Source organism: Pinus tabuliformis, chromosome 7 (genome assembly GCF_031772625.1).
Source record: "Pinus tabuliformis cultivar Carrire ecotype Pingquan chromosome 7, CPIR1, whole genome shotgun sequence".
In the NCBI taxonomy this organism is placed as follows: domain Eukaryota; kingdom Viridiplantae; phylum Streptophyta; class Pinopsida; order Pinales; family Pinaceae; genus Pinus; species Pinus tabuliformis.
In genome coordinates this window covers 271,434,299-271,451,086 of record NC_142293.1, presented here as the reverse complement: position 1 = coordinate 271,451,086, position 16,788 = coordinate 271,434,299, and the positions used below count along the sequence as shown (strand labels likewise).

The following is a 16,788-nucleotide window of genomic DNA, read 5'->3' as shown; positions in this document are numbered from 1 at the left end:
ACGTAGCGGGGGGGTCACATGGGGTTTGAGGGGTACAAGTAACCCCACTCTATGGGGTCTGGGGTAGCGCCCCAGAAAATTTTGTTTTTCGACCCTATATTAGGTTGGGCAGACCTACCTACGGTTTTGTGCATGATTTTTTTGCACATGGTTTTGGATGCGATGGTTTTCGGTCCATGGTATTGGATGCTTCAGCATGTATAAATATGTATTGTAAAATTGAAAGGAACATAATGAAAAATCAAGCTGGTAGTCCCGGTTTTGGGATCCAGGGGAAATATCTGTGTATATGTGTTTTATGTGTTATGCTCTCACATTATTTATTTTCTGTGTTTTAGAATTCATATGCAAGTAATTTCTGTACGGGGTTAAAACCTACATTTGGTATTAGAGCTGTTTTGGCTTCAAGGGGACGCCTTTATTGCTGAGGGGTTTTGCTTGGGCCTGTGGTAGACTCTGTTCAGTGGGCGATCTGCGAGATCAATTATGGTGGTGAAAGAAGATGGTGAGTAGTGGAAAGATAGTGATCTAGAAATTTAATGGTTAGAGTATTGAGTTGTGGAAACTCAAGATGGAGGATCTGTTGGTGGATAAAGATCAGTGGATCGCGGTAGAGCCAGGTACTAAACCAACGGGAGTATCCAATGAAGAATGGAAGAAGTTGGATCAGAAGGCAAAGAGCACAATATGATTGTGCATCTCAGATTCAGTATTGTTGAATGTATCAGGGGAAGCTACGGCGAAGGCTTTGTGGACAAGTTAGGGGCTTTGTACTAATCTAAGTCTCTGGTGAATAAACTATTCCTGCGGAAAAAGCTGTATAACCTGAGGATGAAATATGGAGACTCAGTGACAGAGCATTTGAACGCATTTAATACCGTGGTAAGTCAGTTATTATCTGTTGATATTAAAATTTCAGATGAAGATAAGTGCATCAGTTTGTTGTGTTCTCTACTAGATTCATGGGATAGTCTGGTTATTGCAATAGGTAGCAATACAACTACCTTGTAGTTTGATAAAATAGTCTCATCCTTGTTGACGGAGGAGATGAGACGAAAAAATATGGAGAGCTAGAATGGTGATGCCTTTTCTGTACGAGGACGATCCTAGAACAGAAACAAAAATAAGTCATTGAGTGGAAGATCTAAATCTAGAGGGAGATCTAAATCTCCAAGAAAACTTGTAAAGGTGGTGTGCTGGAAATGCATAAATGAAGGGCACTACAAAAGGGACTATAAATCTAAAGCTCTTGATAAAGGAAAGGGATCTGATGATGCTCCTTCTGTAGAGGCGAAAACCACCTCAGATGAAGGTGGGGATGTGTGCTTGGCTTCTTTAAGTACACATGTAGATCATGAGGCATGGTTGATTGACTCAGGTGCATCATTTCACTTCGCTCCTCATAGAGAGTGGTTCTGTGAGTATGAGAAATATGATGGTGGTGATGTCTTCTTGGGGGATGATAGGAAGGCTAGAATCATTGGTTGTGGAAAAGTAAAGTTGAAGTTGCAAGGTGGAAGGGTTAGAATACTTCTGGGTGTTATGCATATTCCTGCATTAGCCAGAAATCTGATTTCTATAAGCAAGCTGGATGATGCAGGTGTAAAAAAAGTGTTCAAGAAGGATACCTGCAAGATGGTTCGTGGGGCACTGGTATTGATGCGGGGAGTTCGAATTGGAACTCTGTACAAGCTGCAAGGTAGCATTGTTGTTGATGGGTGCAATAGTTCTGTGGTTCCTGAAAGTGGAGCAGAAAATCTAGTGGTCTTTGGAGAGAAGACCATGTTGTGGCATCAAAGGCTTGAACATATTGGAGAGAAGAGCCTTCGAATACTTCATGGTAAAGGTATGGTAGAAGGTATGAGTAATAGCTCTCTGGATTTTTATTTCTATGAAAATTGTGTATATGGGAAGCAAAATTGGATGAGTTTCCCCTTTGGTGGTAAGAGGGCGAAACAAATATTAGAGCTTGTGCACAGTGATGTGTTTGGACCTGTGAAAGTTCCATCACTGGGTAAGTCTGTGTACTATGTATCATTTATAAATGACTTCTCAAGGAATACATGGATATATTTCCTTAAGAAGAAATCTGAAGTCTTTGACAGGTTTAAACAATTTAAGGCTCTGGTGGAAAACTAGATAGAGAAGAAGATAAAGGTGTTGAGGATAGATAATGGTGGAGAGTTTTGTAGTAAGGAATTTGAAGAATTATGTAAGAAGTGTGGTATAGCACGACAGAAGACTACTCCATACACACTTGAGCAAAATGGAGTTGCAGAAAGAATGAATAAGACATTGATGGAAAGGACAAGAAGCATGCTCAGTGGTGTCAGGTTAAGACAGGAATTCTGGGCAGAGGCAATGGAGATAGCATGTTACCTAGTTAATAGATCACCTTCACCACCGTTGGAGGATAAGACTCCATAAAAGGTATGGACTAGTAAGAAACCCTCTCTTTCACATCTGAGGGTATTTGGATGTGATGCATATGTACATGTTTTAAAGGAGAAAAGAACCAAGTTGGATAGTAAATCAGAAAAGTGCATCTTTATTGGGTATAAGGATGGTTTAAAGGGGTATAAGCTTTGGAACCCAGAAACAAGGAAGGTTGTGTACATTCAAGATGTAGTGTTCAGAGAGGTGAAAGACGTTATTAAACATGAAGTCCAACCAAAGGAACCTGAGAAAATAGAGTTTGAGCTTAAGGAGGAAGAATCAAACTCTACAACAGAGGAGGAATCAGAAGATGAAGAGCCACAAACTCTGGGTGTGAGAAGATCAGTTCAAGAAAGAAGGCAGCCAGAAAGGTATAGTCCATTTGATTTCTATTCAAATTTTTCTTTATCTATTACTGATGATGATCCCAGAATTGTGAAGGAAGCAGTAGATTCATAGGATGGAAATCTCTAGAAAGAGGCCATGGTTGATGAAATGGCATCTTTGCACAAAAATGAGGCATGGGATCTGGTGGAGTTGCTGGCTGGAAGGAAACACATTGGTAGCAAATGGGTGTTCAAGAAGAAGACAAATGTAGAAGGAAAGGTGGAGAAATACAAAGCTCGGTTGGTAGAAAAAGGTTATTCCCATGTGCCGGGAATTGATTTTGGTGATATTTTTTCTCTTGTTGCCAAGGTAACTTCTATTAGATTACTTTTATCTGTTGCTGCTACTTTTAATTTTGAGGTAGAACAGATGGATGTGAAGACAACATTTCTTCATGTGGATTTGGAGGAGGATATCTACATGAAGCAACCTAAAGCCTTTGCGGCGAAGGGTAAGAAAGAACTGGAATGCAAGTTAAAGAAGTCTCTGTATGGGTTAAAACAATCACCAAGGATGTGGTATCAGAAATTTGATACATTTATACGAGGACTTGGCTTCACCAGAAGCAAAGCAGATCACTGTGTGTATTTTAAATTAATTGGTGACCATGTTATTTATCTTGTCTTGTATGTGGATAATATGTTGCTGTTTGGAAATGAAAAAGAAATTATCCAGGATTTGAAGACCTAATTGTCCTCCAAATTCGACATGAAAGATCTTGGTGCTGCAAACTATATTTTGGGCATGGAAATTAAAGGAGATTAGACAAAGAGGAAGCTTTGGTTAAACCAAAGGAAACATGTTGAGACAATATTGCAGAGGTTTAATATGCAGGATAGTAAACCAGTGAAGGTTCCTATTCCTGTAGGTGTAAAGTTATCTGTTGAACAGTGTCCCAAGGCACAAGAATAGGAACAGGACATGTCCCATGTTCCATATGCAAGTGCAGTAGGTAGCCTGATGTCTGCGATGGTCTGTACTAGACCAAACATTGCACATGCAGTGGGAGTATTGAGCAGGTTTATGTCAAAACTTGGGAAAGAGCACTGGACAAGAGTGAAGCACATTTTCAGGTATTTGTGTGCCACTAGTGATTATGGTTTTTGCTATCAAGGAAGACCAATATTGGATAGAGTGTTGGATATTCGTGGCTTTGTTGATGTAGACCTGGATGGAGATTTGGATCAAAGAAGATCTACAAGTGGGTATGTGTTTAACCTATTTGGAGGTGCAGTCAGTTGGATGAGTAAGAAACAATCTGTAGTGTCACTATCAACTATAGAGGCAAAATACATGGCAGCCACTCATGCAAGCAAGGAAGTAGTTTGGTTGCAGAGATTGTGTTCAAGTATGGGGTTAGTATAAGGAGCTATAAGGATAGATTGTGATAGCCAAAGTTCAATTTTCTTGGCAAAGAACCCTGCATATCATTCAAAGACAAAGCACATTGATTTTTAGTATCACTTGCAACTTGCTATTCCTCTTTTCATAGAGGACCTTCACCATCTCTGTCATATCAAAGAAAGCCTTTCTGAAGGTTTTCTCATCTTCTGTCATGTTTGTAGGTTCTCCTTTATTAGACATGATCTATGGAGTCTCAACTTCAACTTGAGGCTAAAATGGTGTTGGAGATTGTGGCAACCTTTCTCTTCTTCCCCTTGATCCAACTTCAGGGCTTCCAACCAGCTTTTCTTCACCTCTTTTGAGTTTTAACCTTATAAGCATGACATAAACTTGCAAACAGTTAAATCCTTCTTTCACCAAACAAACCTAGTGCTCTAATACCAAATTGATATGATTTAGAATATTAGTTTGCAGTGCTAAGATCTTCCTTAGATTATTAACAAAATGCTTTCATTGTGCTTAAGGATTCATGAATTTTTGCAAGTGAAATGAAGAGTTTTTATGTTAATTTTATGAGAAATTTAACATAAATAAGAAACTCAACAAGAGCATAAACATATATAGAACATTATAAAAAACACATTACAACAAGCACATGATAAAAGAGTTCACCCCTCCTGGGCTACATCTCCTTGGTCCAGCTTCCAATGGCTTGGGCCTCTCTATTATGCTCAAAAGTGTAAAAGATTGTGTTTACAATGCTCAAATGCTTCTGAAACCTGCTCCAATCAGTTCAAAGTGTCCAAAAATGGCCATCTAGCCTCTTCTTTCATCCAATTTGGTGAAAAAATGAAGAATTTATGACTTCCCCTCGTTTTCCCATTATTCGCGTCACAAATTGCCCCATTTTCGGCATGATCTTACAAATTAGCCTGAAAAACGCACTAATTGGGTGAAAATGTTGCCACGTTGCAGGTCGTATTCTGTCGGTTGACTGTTCATCACAAATCACAATCGGTAAGGACCGACGAGCTTAATGCTTGTGTATGTGACAGGTGATTATGTGATTGCGATGTGGCGGACCCAACGACACTATAAACTATAACCGATAAACATCTCGAATCCGGGAACTTATTGCAAATTGCAGTTCAACGGTGCATCAACGAGTAATCATAATGTGTGGCTCTGTTTTTGTGTGGGGTGCAATTGTGATATGCGATTGCATTTATCACATTGCAACTCGGGTACACTGGGGCCGATTTTCCGTAATGCCTTTCCTTCGTCGATTTGCGATTGCGATACATCACATCGTGTCTTCGGCTGATTCTTGAATGCCTTCTTGCTTGCCTTATCGCATTGCACCTTCGCTGTTCTGGGGCCGATTTTTTAATGCCGACTTGCCTACGATTGTGATTTGTGACATGTGGGGCTAATGGTGGCTTGCCACTTGGCACCTCCTCATTCACTGAAGGACCTTGCGACATCATCCAATCTTGCCACGTGTCCAAGTCAAACGTGAACTTTGACATTCTCTAACTTCTACATATGAGCTCAAATTTGAGTGTCATTTGCACCGTTGGAATCAGAATGACGAGCTCTTCGATCTGAATCTAAGTTTATCAAGATTCTGACACTTGATTTGTGAGCTTAATTTTGAGCACCTGATCATCAAGACATGTATGCATTGGTGGAAGGATTTGATGTCTAGAGTAGGGGTGGTGCCTTAGGTTTTGATTTCAACACTGAGTTCTTTAATTGGTGGGTTAAGAAAATTATGGTTATGAATGATTATGTGCATGTAAGAATTAACTTTTGTCATGATAGAAAGATAACATTACTTGAGGGGGAGGCATTGGAAGAGCTGAGTAAGGAAAATGCATTTATTATATTTTTAGAATTTTGAATGTTTTTGTAATTTTCGGATTTATGTAATTTTTTGGTAGTGTAATGAAGGTAATTTACAGTGTTTGTTTTACAAAGATATGACCTTGGTGCAACCAATAGTGTTGCCTTTATTGCAACATAGAGAATGCTATGGGTGTCAAGTGAAGGGGAAAGTGAGAAAGAGTATATATGTAACCTCCAAGAGGTGTACAGAAAACAATAATGCTCACCATGGGAGTGGCTATGATGAGGGTGGATGGGATTCCATAACACTTTTATGGCCACATGATAGGTGAGCCTAACCACTTCAATGGACTCTTGAGGTGGATACTCGGTGGCATCGTATGCTAGCATGACCATCGAGGACCCCATTAAAACTAAATGCTCATCCTAGCTATATTTTTACACTGTTATGACATTATGTATTGAGGATTCTAGGGTATCATTACATGGTCCTAAGAGCCTATTTTGTGCCCTGATAGGATGTAACAAAAACACTTTTTGATATATATATATATATATTAACTTGTATGACTTTTGGTGCCCAAATGATGTGCATGTAACCCATGTTATTTTGTACATACATGCTTGTAAAAAAATATTTTATTAATGTAAAAAATGCCAATCTAATAAAGAATTCGCCAAGGAATCAAACAATATATTAGATAAGTAATGAATTCATACCATCTTTAAACTATTTGAAAAGAAACATAAGACTTATAACTAAATAGACATTAGTCAATTGTAACAACACTAGCTATGACAACCTAAAAACTATCTAGTGAATGCCAAGAGTTAGAGCTTTGGACAACAACTTGATGGCTTCACTGTATTCTCCAATGTTGTTGGTTGTAAGACCTAGGCCTATGACCACTAGTTAATCTATGGTTGAGAAGATCACCCCAGTGGCAAAATAAATGTTCTAGGTACTATGGTGGGCCTCATTCGTGAGTCTGACATAGAACAAGATGGAAAAAAAACCAACCTCCATGTCATTATATGATTAGTTGTATGCTATCCACCCACATATGTTGTTGAGTCCTTACCAAACAATGATGTTATTGGTTCCATGTTGAAATGGTTTTAGGAAATAGATATAGCTTACACGACACCCAAGCTTAAGTCCCTTACATGGCAACTTCCATATCACTTGGTATGCCTGCCCCGTGGCACGCGCTTCCCAATAGTCCCTTCGATATCGTAATTCGAAAACACGCATTCCATCTCATTAGATTTCTGCACGCGTATTCACGTTCCTATAAGATCTTGGTACTCACACTGAAAGCCAACGAAGCGCAAAGAACAGAGCGTGTCTTCCCAAACATTCTTCATCATCACATCATTTGATAATCAGAGGCAGCTTGTAACCACATTCTCTAACGCTCTGCAAGTATGAGCTCAAATTACAGTCAGAAAAACCAGATGACTCCGCCTTCCTCTCAAGGTTTTTGCTCTCTTATACACCACTGCCTCACTGGTTTTATCAATTTCCTGGGCTCCACGTATTTGATATCATAGAAATGTTTTTTTTTTTATACGACATGGTTGGAAGTTCAGTCAATGGAATGGCAACAAATGGTTTTTCTGATTTTGGAAAAAGTTATGAAATATGTCATATTCCGTCTGGATTTAGATGGGTATCAGATAATTTAATAGATCTCCCTGAATAGCTTTCTGGATTCATTAATTTCCTAAAAGTGTTTTGATATGGAGAAATATTGACAGGCATTAAGTTTTGTGTTATTGTGAACAGGGTATCCGACAGAAGGGCATCCTCAGGCATACCCCCCCCCTCCTCCTGGGTATCCTCAACATGTTTATCCTCCCCCTCAGGATTATGCTCCTGCTCAGACAAAGCAGAGAGGAGATGGCTTCTGGAAAGGATGGTGAGTTAACAATTTCTAAATTGAATTAATATGGATGTAATTCTGAATATATAGCTCAGAAGGTTTGCATGGTTAGAAAAACTGTGTAACATATCTGAAACTGGGTACTCATCTTTATTTTAGAAATTCTGATAAAGCGGGCTTTCGTTGCTGTTCTATGTTGCAGTTGCGCTGCCCTCTGCTGCTGCTGTATGTTGGACGCTTGCTTTTGAGATGGTTCAAGATCATTAAAGCTCCCCAGCTATTACAGTCTCGCCATGGTTTTGTATAGACGGTGAAACTAGGGTTGAATGTGAGGATGTACCATATCCATTTTATTATTCGATGCTTATTAATTTATTGGGTTCACCTGCCTCCTCATAGGAATATTCGTTGCAATAATACGTGTATTTTATGATTGTTGCCCCTGGGCTAAGCCGCACTTACAAATTAATTATTGTTTCTGCATGCTATGCAGAAATTAGAATCTTTGTTCTGAAAATGGTTGTGGAATTTATGCAGAATGGTGGAAATGATCCAGGTTTCCAGGTCATGCGCATTTATGCAAAATCTAGTCATATTTTTCGCAGTTTCATATAAAGATTCATGGAATTTAGATACACGCAATATTTAGGAACAACCGAGGTCTGTTTTTTTCTGAATCGTAAAGCTTTCTAAACTTTTTTTAGAAAGAAAAAAACGCTGTCATTGATAGTAAACCAAACCACATTGTCAATATGTGAGCCATGATTCCAGAGAGTTCCATTATCTCAGGAAGTGAAGTAAAGCGTTCTAAACTTATAAACCAATATACGAGATTCAAGTTGATCTGTGGTTAAACTATTCAGATGTAGTAGTAAAACCAGAGTAAAATAACAAGCGGCATCATATCCTTCCCAATAATTAATAATGGATTTTAAATAAATAATACCCAACTTTAAAATCTGTCATCTATTTTATGGGGATGCATAAATTTTTGTTGTATATATAGAAATTTGAGGAGCGTACAGCTGGGCACTTGTGGATTTTGTTACCACTAGATACGTTATTTCCTTCATTCTTTGTTTTTGTATTCCCGATGCATTATGCGGACCATAAATTTTTATTTCTTCAAAGGGAATTTATTTATTTATTTTGTGCAGATGTGATTCTCTTGATTCTCTCGTTTCGGGAAACGAAAATATCGTCTAATTTCATTGGAAAAAAGAGTACATGGCCAGAATACCTAGCAATTACAATATATCACAAAATTCAAGGCAGCAGTGCCAGACAATAAGAGACTTGGACTAGACTGATTACACAAAATAACTGTCATCATTTGCTGTACAAAAGTGGATATCTGGACAGCATACAAAAAGTAATAGTATTCACCAAACATATATGGGGGCAGAAAATCACAGAAATAGTGCTTCTAGAGGGGAGAATTTGAAATTTTTTCAACGATAAACATTAATATGAAGTAATCACACACAAAGAATACTAAGAAATATTCTCATACAACTCCAATTTCGTTGAAAAACCAGCTTAATAGAATTTTTTTAGTTTTTGGTTAAAACCTTGACCAAGCTTCTGCGTCATGTCCCTTACATTGACTAGGGAGGCCCTGCTGAACCCTTGGCCCTTGGCACACTTACAATGGAGACAAATAGGTTTATTTATAGGCTTATTTACAACTAAATACAACCAGCATAATACCATGGGCCACAAAACCATGTTCTAGAAACCACTAGCGCTAAACTACCATTCACAAGTCAAGGTTAATCCTAACAATCCTTAAGGTTAACTAGGGAATTACTATGGATATAACCCCCTAAAGCTCTGGGAACTTGAGAGAATCCCACGTGCCCCCTATCATTCTAGTCCTTGGGGTATGCATTCCTATAAGGTCTTACAACGCTATGCCCAATTACACCATCTTTATTATAATTAATATATTTCTTGGTTCATTGCGTCGTGCACTCTCGTCTTTCCTTTCTCCCTGTGCTAGACATCTGACATTGACGTTCAAGAACCCATCTACTAAATTACATGAGTCATCTAATGCTGTAGCTGCCATTTCTCTAGAAGTTATTTTCAGGTACATGGGTTGAAAATCTATTCATACATGCACATACCCCCCTGAGCCACCAACTGCGACTACAAATGCACCAACCACTACTCAACCTTCCATCTTGTTTCGCTATCATTTTCTGCTCATTCCATATCATCCTCAATTGCTCTTTTCACCACATTGATTACTTTGTCTCAATTGTGCAGTTCATGATCATCATACTCTGTGTGCTCAGGATTGGCCTTCACTCTCCTTTACCAAAGGCTTCAGCTACCACAACCCAAACACAATATCTATGGCCACAAGTAATTCCTCGCTTTTAACCCAACATTTTGCATTTTCCCACGCAACCCCTAATAATCTCATATTCTATCAACAATCTACTCATTATCTTTAACATCCATTGAATTTCTCTGTGTCGGTGAGCAAGCCTTAACGGGTGAAACAATTGAGCATCAATTTTCTTGTCAGCCTTTGAAAATTGGGATCGGTATTTCTCATCAGGGTTAAAAGCATGAAAAAAGTCATATTTAGTCTTTTTGGAAGCTATCGATGCACCGTGGGTTCGCTCGCTTAGCCGAAGGCACACTATAATTGGAAATGGGTGAATCGAGTACCTTGCTTCACCTTCAATTGCCCGTAGATCACTTCTTCTGCGAATGTTGCATGACATCTTTTACACCACTAATATGTTTAAAAGGCAAGGTAAAAAATAAAAATTAATCAAAAACATAAATAGAAGTAGTCACACACACAAAGAACACTAAGAAATATTCTCGGAAAACCTTAATTTCAAGGAAAAACCCAACCTAATAGAATTCTATTTCTCTTTATCAAGCCTATTGGGGAGCCCTTCTCAACCCTTGCTCCCTTACATTGAGCAGGGAGAGCCTGCTCAACCCTTAGGACCTTAGCCCTTAGCACACTTACAATGGAGACAAATAAGCCTATTTATAGGATTCCTTCCAACCAAATACAATTAGCATAATACCATGGGCCACAAAACCATGTACTCGAAACCACTAGTTATAGACTATCATTCCCGAGTCAAAATTAATCCTAACATTAAACTAAGAAATAACTTCATAGAGCTAAAAGGAATCAAGAAAAATTCCCAAATTTTTTTCTAATAGCTAGAAGAGATTAAGTCATTTGAAATTCCTAACCCATGGATAATTGAATCCTCCCACAGTTTAATAATGAGCTGCCTAGTGTTTAAAAAAAATGAAACCTTCTTCTGGAAGAAGGGCCTTCTTGGATATAAAAATTTCATGAGATGGGCCTTCTTGGAAGGAATATCTACATGACTGTTCCATTCCTAGTGAACATGCTATAATAAGAGAAAAATAAAATTTTCTTTTAATTTTGTGATACTGTCCTACCAATATTGTAAATTTAAAGCCTCTATTTTATGCTTCCCTGCTATCCAATGTTATCCAATCAATTATGCTCTTGGAATCTTCATAAACCTGCATAAAATCAATGTTTAATTGCAAGGGAAAAAAAAAGCATCCAACATGTGATTCTCACCCACCTCTTTTCGAAGCCTCTAATATTTAATGTGGAGGAACCTTCTCTTATTGATTTTTTTGTTGTCTACTCATGTTGGATGCATTGCATAGTTTATGGCTTAGGCATGGCTACAATTGGGGTTGTTTGTTGTTTGATTGATTTTTAATATTTCAAAACATACATGGCTATAATGAAAAAAGTGTAAGCTTAAATTTCAAATTCAAAAAATAAACATTTAATGTGATCACTAAGTGGAAATCAATCAGTGCATTTCCAAAATTGGATCCTATTTATTCCGAGAGTTTAGGTTTTGAGTTCCTCAAATATATCTATTTTTAAGCTTGCAAGTTCATTGTTATACATATTAAGGGTATGTTTGAAGCACTACGGAAGAAATTTGTTGACTTTGAAATTATATTCAATGAGAAATGTTCTAATTTACATCATACAATTCAAGGGGGGATGATTAAGATAGTCATCACTATCACCTAAGCAATTTATTATTTTCACTTTAAGATAATTTTCCTTTGGCTCAAGATCTATCCCCATTGGTATTACTAAAGCTAAGTAATGAGGCACATGGTGAAGCTAGAGTAGCTTTAGTACAAGAATGTTTTGAGTCTTTTTATGATTTTAATAGAGGTGGCAAAAAGAAATATATATGTGTGTCAAAGCAAACAAGTGAAATGAAGTCAAGGTGAATTAAAGAGATTTATGGAGCCCAAAAAAAGTCGTATGAATAATTGGTCCATTTTATTCAAGGATTATGAATAAGAAAGTATAATCGAGGAAGAATAATCTCTTGGCTTTACAAGAAGGGGTCGTCAAGGGATCAACCTTCACTAGCAAGATCAAATATAGCTGGATGAACACACTCAATACTTCTTGCCATGGTTATAACATTGATAGAAAAAGCAAGGAACTAAGTAATTACCAAACTAACAAATGAATAATGAAAGAAGCTACTTGAAATGTCTTTCTTCAAAGTGGTAAATATACTCATCAAATCGTTTGATGTAGTTTCCTTGTAGAAGACCTATGCATTTCATCATCAATTTTATGCACCAAATAAGAACCAACATTAGGAGAATTTTGAGTTTTAAAATGGGCTTCCTAAGGACAAGAACCTTGCATTCAAGCCTTACTTGGGATATGGAATTAAGATTTATACTTCAGAGGGACATTCATTCCATCACTTGAAGCACTCCATAAGTGGACAACCTCTCTTGTATTTGCAGGGCAACGAAGGTTGAGGAGCTTGGAACTGAAGGCAATGGCTTTTCTCACTTATTAGCCATGGTTCTATTGTAGTCACTGCAACACCCTCCAAAAGTTTGCCTTTCACTCAAATTTCGGAGCCTTCCTTGGTCTTTCCCTTGATTGTTGCAAACACCTAAGCTCATTTCATGAGCTTTACCCAAGTTCTTTGAACCCTTTCACTTGTTGGATTAATTGTCGTATTTTGGCATGTTTGACTGTTATGTCATGTTTGCAAACATTTTCTAGTGGTTTCGAAGGATGGCCTTTGTGTATACGAGTTGTCCTAGCCATTCAAACACCTTTCGTACTCATACACAAAGTCTTGAGCATTGTTGCACAAGTGTCATCACGGTCATCCTAAAGTCTATCTCAAGTGTCGCACTTGTCGCTTCTTGTCATGAGACAGTCACATAGAGGGTAATTATTTTTTTTTGTTCTCTGGTGGTCTATGTTGTCGTGTCATCGAGGTATGCTAAGTGTGTGATCATAGTTCAAGTTTGTGACGAGTCTATCTTCCTCTCGCACTTAGCCATTTTCTGAAAATCTTCCCGACCGGGCAACTCAGCTTCATCGAGCCCCGACTGAGCTACGCAGTGCGCAGTCTTAGCCCTCATTGATGTGACCTTGATGCCTAGAACTATGCAGTGCATAGTCACTGTCCTCTAGGGCTATTGTACTGGGCAATCCCAAAGCCTAGCAGCCTTCCTTGACCCCCAGAATTGTGCAATTGTGCCTCCTAGTCTTCCTAGAATTGCACACTTTGCAATTTTAGTCCTAAAGCTTTTCCCTTGCTTGCTAGAACCCCGAAATGTGTAGAGAGACCATCCTCCCTTGGCATCCAAAACCACGTGGATGTGTCCTCCGGTTCTCTTCCTTCAACCAGAGCTCACTGCCCTCAAGAACTGCACATATTTTTCCTCCGGGCCTCTCTGTTTCCTAGCCCCCCTTGTCTCTCAAAACTGCGCAAAAATGGCCTCTCAGAGCCTCATCCCGCATCAACCACTATGGGCTTGAACTGCAAAATCATGACCCTCAATGGCCACTGTGCAATTTTTCTCTCCAGTGGGGGTTGTGCTGAAAAATTTCCTCAGTCAAACCTGAGTTGCGCTCTGCACAGTCTCAATGATCAAGCTCTCTCCCTATCACCTGGATCATTGAGACTGTGTCTTGAGTGAATTGTAGGAATAGGTACACTATCAAGTCATGGTGAGATGATGAAGAAGGAGAAGAAGGAGGGAAGCATGCCTAAAGACTCACTTTTAGATGAGCAAACGAGTGGACCTACCAAGAGAAAGCAAAGGGACACAAGTTTGCAACCACCTTCTAAGATCGAAGATCATTAAAGACCCCACATCACCAAGCTATGCGGAGGAGAAGAGAAAACATATCCAAGAACACATCTAGCACTCAACAACAATAACAAATTGACATTGCCACATCATCAAGTCAGTCCATGTCAACATTGTCATGTCAAGTTGTGTCATGAGTTGTCAAATTCTAGATCACTTGTGGGCCATGTATATTGTAAATCAAATATATTGTAAAGTGGAATTCCAAAGGACACACATGAGTATGAAGAGTCATGTAAGTTGAAAATTCATAGGAAGTTGAACAATCATGAGGGTAGTCAAAGAGTCACAAAGGGAAAGTATCACCCCTTTGGTTATATATACCCCCTCATTGTATGAGCACAAGACTTTTCACCTTGGCTCCTCCCGCAAGGCATTAGAGAGACTAGCTAGTTCTTTGAGGAGCAAGGAGTGGCTCCAATGTCCCACTACTGGGGCTAGTGATGTACAATGTAAATATGTGTCTTGGAACTTTTTCTTAATAACATAAGCCTCTTAAGGCCAACACATTCTTCATGCATGACTTATGAATGTTTGTAAGAGTATTTTGTGGACGTTTCTATTTAATGTTTGGTTTCACATGTACTAAGATAATTGAACTATTTCGATTATTTTAGTGCTTATCTTGTTGAGAATGTGTTGTAATGGTTGCTATTTTTTCCCTATCCTTGTGGACTATTCCACAGGATACTAGAAAGATCTTTCCTTTCTTATTGGTTATAACGTTTGTCACATCTATTGTGGACTATTCCGCTGGATGTTAGATGGATCCTCCCTTGTTTGGTGGTTGTAACAATCATCACGTTCGCTGTGGACTATTCTGTTGGATGCTAGACAATTCCTTCTGGTTCATGTGTGTCTCTTCCTGGGTGGTACTATTACCTCTCATTTAGAGGCTCACTTTTCTCCCCCCTTTTGCAATAACAAAACCTAGATGCAGTTGCACTGCACACTCACCAGGTACACTCACCTTTCTTTTCAAAGATACCATTGCATCACTCTCTTGTGTTGTCATCTAGAGCTAAGGAAAATATTTAAGGATTTAGAAACCGAGCCTTTATACCGGAAGGGACTCCTAGACCAAACGATGTGAGGTCTGATTGGGACTTCATATCGAGGAGATCCCTTGAATGTTGGTGGGTTTAGCACCGTCAACATTTCTGGTGCTAGGAGGAGGGCAGCCAATATTTTATGGATGATTCTCTCACCGACCCCACTCATGCATATTCTGGTCAAGGAAACAACGTTAACGCCGTCTCCCCTGCTTGTATTTCTAAAGTTGGTAACTCTTCACTTCCTAGGCCTGAATGTGAGAACCTGTATCATCAACTTTGGGTCATCCACCCCATCACCCTTCAGTTTGTAAAAGTTGTTGGATTGATTCCAGGAGTAATCAGTCTTGGATATTCTCAAAAGAAGAAGAAGACCACCCTGACAGGAGTAGTGGTCTCATCTATTGAAGAAGTAGTCCTCACCACTCTTGAAGAACTAGAAGATGTTGTTGAAAGGGAAGAAGAGCCTCCACTCTTTCAAGGAGGAGAAGGAGGTAACTCCTTACTCTTGGGATCAACTTCTGGTAGGACAGGCGAAGAGGAAGAAAAGGAAGAAGAGGAGGAGGAACCATCAGATTCGGAAGAGGAATAGGAGGAAAATGAAGAAGAAGACATGGTAGAGTAAAATCTGGATTAGATGACTTAGGGCCCACTGGAACTTCCGGGTTTCCTGCACAAGATGTCAAGGCATGTGGAGAAGCTCTTGACAAAATATGACCCTGACAAGATAGTGAAGGCTGAAGATCACTTGGACAACTTTTACCTACATTTGCAAACACTTGAGCTACGTTACTATGACGTTGGATGCATACTTTTCCCATGCATCATGGATGGTAGAGAAGTTGCATGGTATCACAACCTGATGCAAAACTCCATACAGAATTAGAGGGCATTCAAAAGGATATTTCTTGAAAATTTTGCTAAAGATAAGACCCCTGCCATGTTATTAAAGGAGTTGGGTAGTTTTAAGATGGAGTAGAAGGAAAAGGTTAAAGATTTCAATCAGAGGTTTAATCACATCTGAAACAAATTTTCAGACAACACGAAACCTCATGACTCCATCACCATATACTACTACACTTCTGCCTTGCCAACAAGTATTTCGCAGTTTGTAAAACGAACTGCGAATAGAAAACTACGAAGAGGCTATTTCTGTTGAGAAGGACTTCTGTGCTATTGGAATCATCACTGACGATGAACCAACAAAAGAATCCAAGGAAATGTCTAAGAGGTCTCAGGCCTCCATGAACAAGGCTAAGGAAAAAAACTGAATGATCTTGAAAGCATGACTCGTCTCGTGAAGTCCCTGATCACTGAAATTGATGAAATCAAACAAAGGACAAGTGAGACTATCATAAGCAGAAAGCTTCCCAAGTTCCTGTTCGAAAGGAATTCAGCTTCCGGCACCAACAATAATTAGCTGGTAAAATTTGCGCAGAGTTCCAATGTGGGTCTGAATATTGAGAAGATTGGTATGGATTCGTATTGCATGTTTCATAATGAGCATCATTCAGAGAAGACGCGCCCATAGTGGAACCAAATAATGAGTAGAATGGTTGCGCAGTTTGTTGACTCAATCATGGTTGAGGAACAAGCTGAGCCTAATGAAGAGAAGGAAGAAGTTGCTGCAGCTGATGAAGCTCCAAGCA

The 16,788-nt window shown here is 39.0% G+C and overlaps 1 protein-coding gene across 1 annotated transcript; it reads left to right on the top strand.

The window, feature by feature from the left end:
• The first annotated feature begins 7,330 nt into the window (after positions 1 to 7,330).
• Positions 7,331 to 8,534, top strand: LOC149246921 (protein CYSTEINE-RICH TRANSMEMBRANE MODULE 9-like). Its single transcript, XM_089455787.1, has 3 exons — positions 7,331 to 7,495; positions 7,805 to 7,937; positions 8,104 to 8,534. Exons 1-3 carry the CDS (start codon positions 7,444 to 7,446, stop codon positions 8,147 to 8,149), a joined length of 231 nt encoding a protein of 76 aa, XP_089311913.1. The 5' UTR covers positions 7,331 to 7,443; the 3' UTR covers positions 8,150 to 8,534.
• Positions 8,535 to 16,788: the final 8,254 nt, after the last annotated feature.

What these genes read in the sequence shown, in the direction of transcription:
- LOC149246921 (XM_089455787.1), top strand. Translation starts at nt 7,444, where the DNA reads ATGAGCTCAAATTACAGTCAGAAAAACCAGATGACTCCGCCTTCCTCT. An exon ending in GACTCCGCCTTCCTCTCAAG is followed by an intron (nt 7,496 to 7,804) that starts GTTTTTGCTCTC and finishes TATTGTGAACAG; the next exon opens with GGTATCCGACAGAAGGGCAT. An exon ending in GATGGCTTCTGGAAAGGATG is followed by an intron (nt 7,938 to 8,103) that starts GTGAGTTAACAA and finishes TCTATGTTGCAG; the next exon opens with TTGCGCTGCCCTCTGCTGCT.